We start from the raw sequence: 11,172 nt of genomic DNA, 5'->3' as shown, positions 1-11,172 counted from the left end.
AATAAAGAAATTTCATAACTAGCCTCAAGAATACAATTATGAGTTGAAGTGTGAGCAGTAAATAAAGACTTTACTGTTGCATTGCAGGCATAAAAGACATACTATGGTATTGATTTCTATCACTGAATGTTGCGAAACACTACAGAAGTTGCGACGGGCCATTCAGATGCGAACAACTGCATTGTTTAGCGAAATTTTAAAGCGTCAAGGGGTCTACGCGGAGCCTGCCATATGCCACAGGGAGGTTAGTTATTAACTTAACGACGCCAAAAACCCAGTTGATATTTTGGTCTCACCAAACGAATTTATAATGTTTATTGACCGCAATTATTTAAGAATTTGCTTTATTCTTTCAATTTTGGAACCGAAATCTAGCATAGTATTTAAATGACCCGGAGCAAATGGATAAAACTCTTGTCGAGTCCATTTTCGAATTGCCCCCCTTAACAATCTAATTGCCCCCCAGTGGGGCGTGGGCCCCACGTTGGGAAACACTGATATAGAGAAATGAAAATAAACATCATTTTTATAGGTTATAGAGAAATGAAAATAAACGTCATTTTTATAGGTTATAGAGAAATGAAAATAAACGTCATTTTTGTAGGATATAGAGAAATGAAAATAAACATCATTGGTTATAGAGAAATGAAAATAAACGTCATTTTTGTAGGATATAGAGAAATGAAAATAAGGACTCACATGCATTTTCGCGTGGCATACACTATATTTTTACCAAAATATTTTGGAGATCAGTGCAAAAAAGCATTTTAAAAGTTTAGAAGTAAAATATTAGGCAGAGAAAAATAAATACGCAGTTTTAAAAGCAGAGGGAGGCAGTCGAAGTATTTAAAAAAAAAAACGCAAGTCAAAATTTCTAATGGTTTTACATGGATGGACCAACAATAATCTTGATGGAAACCATCAATAATTCCCTCATGAACCATTATACTTTTGATGGTAACCGACATAAGTAACCATCATCTCAATGTAGGAATTCGGACTGATTTATGATGGTCTGACCTAATAAAAACCAAATTGTTTTGATGGTCTATTCCTGAGAACCAACAAGAATTTTCATTAAACCATCATGAAAATGTTGGAACCATCAAGGATCATCATGGATTGTTGGTCCATGAGAATCAAACTTTTCTTGATGGTTAACCCTCATAGTATTAAATTATTATTAAAATTATTATTAAATTATTATATCAATTATTAAAAATCATTTTACTGTCTTAATTCTTTGGCAATTACTCACTTTTCGTATTTGCTGAAAATACCTAGAATCGAAAATACCTAGAATATCGAAAGATAATTTTCTAGAGAGACTTACTAATTGTTCCGAGCAGAATGATGTTAACTTTGTAATGTGTCTCCATCTATCGTCACTGTTTGTAGCAAGATCCACCACAGATATCTAAAAGAACATTTTAATCAAATTAACATACATTACAAAATAATAATCAGAAATAAAATCATTTAAATGAGCTTTTTTAATTTATTTATTTTTTAAAAATTTTTGTTTTAGTTTCTGTGTAAAAAAAATCAAAAATATCTAACTTTCTTTAAGTACAAATGTGTCATAAAAAATAAATTTAATTCCTTTTCTACGCATGACTTCGATTGTTAATAGCATGATTTATCCTTTATTTTTCTCTACATTAAAAATCTTAAAGGCTGTTGCTGTTTTAGGTATTTAAAACAGCGAGTTTCAAGTGGGTTCGAAAGTTATTACATTTTTTGTTCATTTTCACGTTCAGATTTTTTGCCTTAAATAACAATTGTTATAAAGATTGTTGATTTAAATAACGATCGTCGCAGCATTTATCTCTCTCTCTCGAGATCACCCTTTTATTAGCTCCCATGTCGGTAAATTTCAAGCTAGATATCTAATAGTGGCTCCATGCAAGAGCCGTGATGGCTCAGGGGATAGAGCGCTCACCTCACCAATGATGTGAACAAGGTTCGAATCCCAGCGATGGCTGGTGGATACGAATTCCACATCCGGCTTGCATCGATTACAGTGCTGACGTGAAATATCCTCAGTGGTAGACGGATCAAAGAGACCCTTTGCAGTCAGGCTAACCGTGGGATGCTCTAGTGGTCTCTATATAACGCAAATGCGGGTTAGTTCCATCCAGGGCCGGATTAACCTATAGGCACACTAGGCACGTGCCTAGGGCCTACGAAATTCAGGGGCCTACGAAAAACTTGGGAGAAAAAAATTTGCTGACAAAAATAATTTAGCTTTAAAAACAATAAGTGTATTTTGCACAAAATTATGAAGATACAAATAAAAATATAATATTTTTCGGTAATAAATTATTTTGCAGAATCTTATGATCTAATATATTACTTTTTTGCGATTTTTGGATTCAACGAAATCTTGTATTATGCTGTCGAATTCCAAACTACGCAAAATGTCGTATTCAATAGACATAAGTGCGAGCGATGCCAAACGATCTTGATTCATTGTTGAACGCAAATAATTTTTTATCAATTTTAATCTGGAGAAAGATCTTTCTCCTTCTGCATTTGATCCAAGAATCGACAAATATATTCTTAATGCAATGTGAACGTTAGGAAAAGTATTCACAAGTTTATCTTTAATTTGAGCCTTCAACATTTCTTGTGCAGATTTATGTTCATATAAATTTGAAAATAGTAAAAATTCATCTACAAAGTTTTTCTCTAAATCGGATGAGTAAATTTTCACCAAATTTTGCGCTTTTAGTTTAATCTCAGATTCTGACAAATTTTTGTGTAATTTCCTTGTAATTCGGGTTCGATAAAACATCGATTAATGACACTTTTTGGTCGATCCAGAAAACTGGGAAATTCAGACATCCGGGATAGCGATGGTCCCGAGCATCCCAGATAATTGGTTCTCTACTGTATAAATATTTCTTGTAATTAATCTCACTATCAATTTCACTGTTTTCTTTGCTGGTTTGTTGTTGTATTGTTGACGTGAAGTGTTTACATAGTTATCGATCGAACTAATCATAATGGTATTATCGATATCAACTGCAATATCGGCAGTATGTCGGTATTGCAGATAAAGTTAGATAAACAAATTCGTAAATTAAAACCCATATTAATAAAAATGTAAAAAAAAAATATGCAAGAAAATTTTAGCATATATTTTGAAAAGAGGGGAAGGAGGGGAGGGCCCAAAAACGGTTATGCCTAGGGCCTACGAAGGGTATTATCCGGCTCTGTGCCTAGGGCCTACGAAAGGTATAATCCTGCTCTGGTTCCATCAGAAAGTCCTCCACGAAGGCAAATTTCTCCCAATACTTAATCCAGGAGTTCCCTTTCTTCTGGATTGGGTTCAAAATTAGAAAGCTACTGAGTTGAACATTAGTAGTCGTAAACCCAAAAATTGGGTCTTCTGTTCAACGGCGATTATAAAGTAAAATACTTGATACAGTAGTTGCCTTGTCTTCTGGATTGGGTTCAAAATTACAATGGTATGGAGTTGAACGGCTGTTCAAACCGGTTATATGCATAAAAAAATGTTCCAGAACAGATGAAAAAGCGTTTGCAATTTTAACTGTTATACAATAGATAGAAGGCTGCGTTTATAAATTGTTAAGTTCAAATTTATTAGCTCTTATTGTGACAAACATTCTATGTTTCTAAGTTTAAATAATTTTTTTTCAAATTTTTATTTTGCATGTTCATTTATAATTATTAATTTTGCAACGACTAACATACTAACTAAACGTTCTTACATAAAATTATAATAATTATATATTTTATAAGTAAAAACAAATAATAATAATAAAAAAAAACAAGTAGCAAAATTAAAAATAAATATCAAATTTTAAGGAGAAAAAAAAAATCGGGTTACCACGAACGAGCTCCTAGTTAAAGTAATTAATATTAATCTCTACGTTCCTTCATAATTGATTAAATTATTTTTCAGACATATGGTTGACCTCCTATCTACTGTCGCAATCAGAGACGATAGCTCATTAAAAATGTAATATTTTATAAACTCAATTATGAATGTGACGACAAGAACTGTGATCAAAAGTTAAATTAAGAGAAAGTTGAAACTGGAGCGACATTTGAGCAGCTAACATTACTCATCGTTATTTCGCACAACCAGAATCCTTAGGCCTAATTCAAGTTCTAATTTCGGTATCGTCTGAAAGAATAAAAAACCCCACAATTCTAAACCTTTACTCACTCAATGCTTTCTTTCGAAGTGAAAAAGAAAGAACATTTTTGAATGAGTTAACAACTGAAAACGATCTCTATTTGCATTTTGTTGTGTTGACAAGGAACAACATTTCGCAAGCTCCTTCAAGAAAGCGTTCCGAAATTAGCAAGTAACACCCCCTAACAAGAATAATGCTTTGTAAGCATTTAGGCGTTTTTTTCCCTTCCTTTTTTCGCTTCTACTTCCTCTATTTTTTTATTTTTTATTAACTCACCTTTAACAAGTTTGTTCCTCTCATTCTTTCAAGGTCTATTTTTTAAAATTTATTTTGTTCTCAGGAAAAATCTTTATTCTGCACAATTTTATTAATTTTTTTTAACTTTGCCATCGTACAAATGTGCTTGCTATATTGTCTAAAATTAATACTAAACAAATCAACACTTAATATATAACTATTTCTACCATAATTCTTTTAATTATTCTTATAATTAATATTATTTCCTCTAAGAACTTGTGCTGTCTTGATTGTTTCGACATTTTTCTGGGTAAAAACTAACAGTTAGTTAGAAATAAAGTAAAAGTATCAAAATAAAATATAAGCTACTAACCAAAACATTTAGTTTTGGTCACTTTTTCTGACACAAAAATGCAAGTCTAAAAATTTTAGGTAATTTCTTGAAATTTGAATTCACAGTTATTCTGATGGAACTCACTACGCAACAGTCTTTGCAGAAATGTGCAACTATAATCGAATTCAGTACGTTGAACACGCATTACATCACAATTTCTGATCCGATAACCTTCTAAAGCAATAAATTTTTCTCCCGGTCAAATGACCGGTTGTGGTAGAAATAGGTATACGACAAATATTATTCGAAAGAAACAAAATACAAGAAAATAGTAATGGAATATTAACTGTATATAATTGTTAGAAAAAGTCATGAAGTCATATGTGCAAAAACGATAAGATGATAAGCTCAATTTCGATACTAAAGTTCTTAAACGGTCAATTGACCGGTTATGATATGTTTAGTGTTAATCTAATTTTGTGCAGTGTCTTTATATTTTTTTCTTTCTGTGTTATAAGTTTATGTCTCATAATTTTTTTCTTTTCGGGATAGTGGAGACAATCGATTATTTAGTCCATGATTACTGGCAAGTAAAATCAAAATTGAATCTAATTTCGAATAAATAATCTTAAAAATGTTCATTTCAATGAATTCTAAGGCCTAATAATTAATAAAAATTTTTTAATAAAAAAAGGGGGGTTAGAAAGACAAAATGTTTTACGAATCCAGTTTTAAAAGGAAAAGATGATAGGATACTTTATAATGTTATTGATAAATAAATATTTAAAGTATGGAATTGTAATAGAATTTCTTAAAAATGTCTAGAAGTTTTTTTTTTTTTTTGAGTGACGCGACACCAAAATAATCCTGTAAAAGCTTTCAAAGTTAGGTTTTCTAAAATAATGAAACAAAATGAATAGAAAATGATAATTTTACTTTCAGCAAAAATAAAATACATAAAATAATATAATAAAATGATCAGAAAATTAATATTTTTATTTTTAGCAAAAACAACAACTTTAGCGTTGGACTACATGGCAATCTAAATAGCGCCATCTATCATTAGGAAATATCAATATGGTTATCGTTATCTGTAGTAATTGTGATAGTATCATATTGGTAATCTATCATCAGAGCCTGACTAAGGTAAGGGCATGCGGGGCAGTTGCCCCGGGCTTCCACATTTGTGGGGGTGGGGGTCCCAAATGGAATAGAAAATTTATTTTACGTTTCCTTCCTTAATAAACGTTTTTTAAACAAAATATCAGTACAGTGAAAAATCTGTCAGTTTTATGTTTGCTTCTTCATTAATCTATATTTCATAAATCCATGGCTTTCTAGGGGCGGTATTCAGCTAAATTTTTGCTACCAAGATGGACAAATTTGGCCTATCGAAAGCCTGTGTTTTTACAGATGGCAAAAAGCGATATGTTTTTTAAAAATACAGGCATCTGATTGGCTTAAGTAAGTCATCGCAAGTGCGAAAATTTAGCTGAATTTCCTCCCTAATGTCAGCAAGGACATGAATCTTTCGCAGCTAAGTGACTAAGTTAACAATCTGAAAACTGCATTGACATAGAATTGTCAGAAAATCAGTAAAATGGAGAGAACGATAATTCGTCTGACCATTAAAGGGTTATCGAAAATAATCGCGATATTCATTACTGAAAATTAATATAGTATAATCGATATATATTGTAAGGCATGGTATTTAAGATATAAATTTAAAACTAGCTTTCAAAATACATCACCTCCAAAACTTAAAATTACAGAACTCCTCGACATTAATGTCTTAAAAGAGCAAACAAAATGGCGAAACATTCTGAAATGAAGTCGCAAAGAGAGAGCAAATCACCCTTTTCCTGTTTTTAAGTATCTTCATGTGCCATGCTTGAGTGAACCTGCAGCGGACACATGAGAATCTGGAAGATGACAAATTATTGTCGCCATCTCGTGATGCTGGCCCGTTTGTTCCAACACCTTATTTGCATGTTTCATATCTTTTTTATCAACACAATCATCCAACAATATGGTTCGGTTTTCCATTCATTGTGTTTCAAAACTACTTCTTCTTATGCACATTTCCGAACTTGTAATTTAGTAGAAGATCTTAAAAAAAAAAGAAGAAGAAGAAAAGAAAAATTTTTCTTTTTAATCAACTTCTGTCAATCAAATATGAACTCAAATGTAAGAAAATTAATCATACATATATAAAATCTTTTTTAGAAAAAAAAATTTTTAACTCAATTTTTTTCCTACATAACAAGGTTAACAAAGTGACTTAAAAATTAAAACAATTCTCCTAATTCTTTTCCGAATATTCTTTTTGCTTNCTTCCCTTAAAAAAAAAAAGCAAAAATTATTTTTTTTTCTGGAAAACAACAATTTCAATTCCGATTTTTCACTTAAAAAAAAAAAGGCTAACATTACATGAAAGTTAAAATAATTCTCCCAAATGTCTTTTTTTTCGAAACAAATTGAATATTCTTTTTTTTTTTTTTAAAAAAAAATAGATTCGCGAAAAAATAAACATAAATACTGATGAAAAACTTCAAGCAAGTTCTAGATTTTTTCTCTAACATTAAAAAGAGAAATTTTTTAAAAAAAAAGAATCTCGTAGAAACAAATAATAAACATAAATATTGAGGGAACAAATTTATACAAATTAGTACGGAAAATGCTTTTCCTTAAAATCAAATTCAATATTCTTTATCTTGTTTAAAAAATGATTTGGTGCAAAAAAAGTAACTTGTGTAACAATTTGTGTTAGGAACTTATGTTATATATATACACACATATATATGTAGACACATATATATACACACTTTCTTTTTTTGGAAAAGAAAAATTTAATTCTGATTTTTCACTTTTAAAAAAAATGTTAACATGACATAAAAATCAAAATAATTCTCCCAACAGCTTCTTTTTTTCCAAAACAAATTGAATGTTATTTTCTTTTCTTTTAAAAAGTTCCGCGAAAAAAAAAAAAAACTGATGATGAAAAGTAAGTTCAAGATTTTTTCTCAAACATTAAAAAAAAAAAATCACAGTAATGAATAATAAACATAAATATTGAGGGAATAAATTTTTACAAATTAGTTCGGAAAAGGCTTTTCTTTAAAATCAAGTTCAATATTATTGTTTATCTGGTTTTTTTTAAAAAAGAAAAAAAAAAAAGATTTGGCGCAATATTCTGTGTCTTTTAGAAAAGCATTGATGTTTAAGTGAGGAAAAAACAAACAACTATAATTGAGAAGCAATTACGGGAATTTGCAAGCGGAACCTTTCAGCCTTTTAAATATTTGTGAAATCAGAATCATCTGCAGCAATGCTGAAATCCTAGTCCAATAAAAGAAAAAAACAATAAATTAATGATACATCAAATTAAAACTAACTAATGAAAGTTTCTGAATAATTTTTTTGGAGCACAAACGGGAGTCAAAATGTAAGAAAAATCATTTTTCTTTGTTGCCAAAACGTAATCTTCTACTGTATTCTTACATACCATTCATCTTAGACTGATATTTCGCATAATTTATAAACTTTTTTAGTGAAAGACAACTGCCAAACACTTGTTTTCAAAGAATTCACAAAAAACGCTCCACTAAAAATGAAATTTTTTTAGGGTGTCGCATTTTTTTGTTCAATGGCTCACAATATTCTTCGACAGTTGAAGAAAATCGGTGCGAGCCGTGGTCGAGCATGAAAAAACAAGTTTTGGAAATATGTTACAAACATGAGACAAAGGTTCGTTGTAATGTGTCAACCTTTTGAGAGAGCACACACAAGAGGGGCACGTCCGATAGCGTGCAATCGCAGTTTCCTTTTCCCATGTTGCGTGTTAATATTCGAGGAATATCACTTTGTTCAATCTTCTTTTCTATAATGAACACGTTAAACAAAACATAAGTCCATCATAAATGATGAGTGACTTATTTATTCAAAAAAGACTTTGTGCTACCTAGACTAAAGTAAAAAAAAACAAACGAAGTGAATCAAAATACAGAGGTGTCACCTTAAAAGATCGAAGTCTACCCTTTAAAACGACAGTGAATCCGATATACAGTGGCGTAGTTTTGGGGAGGATTTGTGGGGCAAAACCCCAGCCGAAGTTATACACTACTATATATATANTGCATAAACAAATAAATTCTAGTAAAAAAAATAAATTCGTGATATAAATCAAAAATCATCAAATAAATTCGTAATATATAAATTCGTGAAAAAAAAGCGCTTTCGACAAAATACTAAAATAGAGATCTATCGACAAAGACTACTCACTTCTGCTTAGCTTATGCTCTCTAGTTATTTCAGTTTCCGTTTTTAAAAGCGCTATATGTTGAGCCGTCTCAGCTAGATTTGACATGTGACATTTTTAGCGGCAATCATTGGTCGGTTTTCTGGCGTTGCCATTCGGGGAGTTGTAATGAGGCTTTTTTTTGTCGCCGTGTAAGAGAAATATACATAGATTTTATACTGTATATGTAAGCACCAGTTGTAATTTATTTTCAAGCTAATTAGCATTTCAATATTTAAAATACAAATCATTTTCATCAAAAATTTTTAAACAATGGCTGATGTTATTCCTATAAAAAGTATGCTTTAAAAAATTTCAAATTTCTAAAAATTGAAGTCATTTTGTAACTAGGTTTGCATGAGAATATTCCGAATTTTTTAATACCAAATTGTTCAAGTTGAGAAAGCGATTAGGATTTTTAGGATTAACAAAAAAGATGGTGGTTTAAAAAGGAAACTTATTAACCAATAGTAAACCATGAAGTTTAGAATACTTAATTTTTTCTTCTTCTTCAAAATGCAAACAAAGTACTTTCTTATTACATAAACCTGAAATAGTTTGTTTTCATTTTGAAAAAAAGTTTTTTCAGCAGATTCCTCTAGATTTCCTCTAGATTTATCTCTAAATTTCTTTCTTTTTCCTCTAGATTTATCTGAACTTACTTTTTCTCTAAATTTAGTCGGACTTCTATTTAACGAACTTCAATTTTGGGAATTTTTTCGAGAAACTAAGAACATTTTGTAAATTTCTTTGTAAAATAACTTCCAAAAAACGAAGTGAATTTTCTAACTTTTCTTTGAGATACACTTGCACCTATTTCCCAAAATATTTCAGGGCATTTTAAACTCGTTAATGCATTTTATGGAGGAAATGCCCTTGAATTGATTTTCGAAGCCACTTAAGTTTTAGAGAAAGCAGTAAAATCCTTTTCCCTTTTTGTTGGCTTTTCAAACGAAAAACTCAAACAAAATTAACGTATTTAATCAGTAACAATTAAACTTATGGACGCATGTGGTAATGCATGCTTAAAATTACTTTTATAATGAATGCAGCTATAATTTTATACGTAAATTTATCTTTTTTTAGTTGAAAATGTATGTAGCATGTACTGGATAATATTTTGCTCTATCCTTGCTTTCCATGCAGATTTCTTTTATGATTAAGATTTATAAAATAAATAGTAGATACTATAATTTACAAGATAACGGTGTATCCATTGCTATTTTAATTATGTCTAGTGTTTATGAATTTAAAACCTGTTTTCTGTCGTTTAAGTATTTCAAAAGGTGATTTTCCATTTTAACGAATTTTCCATATAACGAACTTATTATCGGGATTTAGCGTCTTCGCTAAATAGAGATCCGACTGTATACATATTTTATCAATTTCTCACGATTAGGAGCGAGGAAGATATCTGAGTGTTGATTTGCGGAAAATTTTTTTGATTCAATGTTTTTACCTCATTCTCCAACTCCTATTAAAATCTTTTATCATCTATCTCAGTTTTTTTAAAAAACATTTTATTTTATAACCGTCGTTGAACAGCCGACCAATTTCTGCATTGACGACTACCAATGTTCAACTCCGTAGCTTTGTAATTTTTTACTCAATCCAGAAAACTAGGGAACTCCTGGATCAGTACCTCCAGAGGTTTTATTTTGTTGTGGGAACTTGGAAGACTTTGTGACCCCGACAGATTTAACGTTCACCACCACTACCATTTACTACACGGGAGTCTTCTGCCGGTGGGGATCGAACCCTAGACCTGTTGGACATTGGTCCAGTGCCCTACCAACCAGGCTATCCCGGCCCTCATCTCAGTTTGTTTAAACAAATAAGTGAAACAGGGGTGATGACCGAAAATGCTCTGGAATCGTCCAGTCCCTGACCAAATCATTCGACGCACTGTAAGATTCTGTGTAAAATATTAATTATCAGGTGATTCTGTACAGCTTTATTGTTCTTAGGCCACTGAAACCTGTCTGCACTTGTTTACGTTCTTGTATCAATGGGTTAACATTGTAATGCAATACGTTAAAAATAAATACAAATAGGAAGCATATAAAAAATCTCGTAAATAAAAACCCATTACATGTATGTTTAAATATAAAAGTATTGCATGAAACTCGTGCAAA

The 11,172-nt window shown here is 30.8% G+C and overlaps 1 protein-coding gene across 1 annotated transcript in view; it reads right to left on the bottom strand.

Annotated features, from left to right (window-relative positions):
* The window catches only part of LOC107440939 (reversion-inducing cysteine-rich protein with Kazal motifs), a gene marked incomplete in the record, with an annotated part of 83,779 nt that overhangs the window by 49,577 nt on the left and 23,030 nt on the right, over positions 1-11,172 (bottom strand). Inside the window, 1 exon segment of the mRNA XM_071180939.1 lies at positions 1,334-1,417. Within this exon segment, the coding sequence (XP_071037040.1) occupies positions 1,334-1,417 (84 nt within the window).

The sequence above is a fragment of the Parasteatoda tepidariorum genome, chromosome 5 (assembly GCF_043381705.1).
Source record: "Parasteatoda tepidariorum isolate YZ-2023 chromosome 5, CAS_Ptep_4.0, whole genome shotgun sequence".
Lineage (NCBI taxonomy): Eukaryota > Metazoa > Arthropoda > Arachnida > Araneae > Theridiidae > Parasteatoda > Parasteatoda tepidariorum.
Note: the sequence above shows the minus strand (reverse complement) of the source record. Positions and strands in the feature narration are given on the sequence as shown.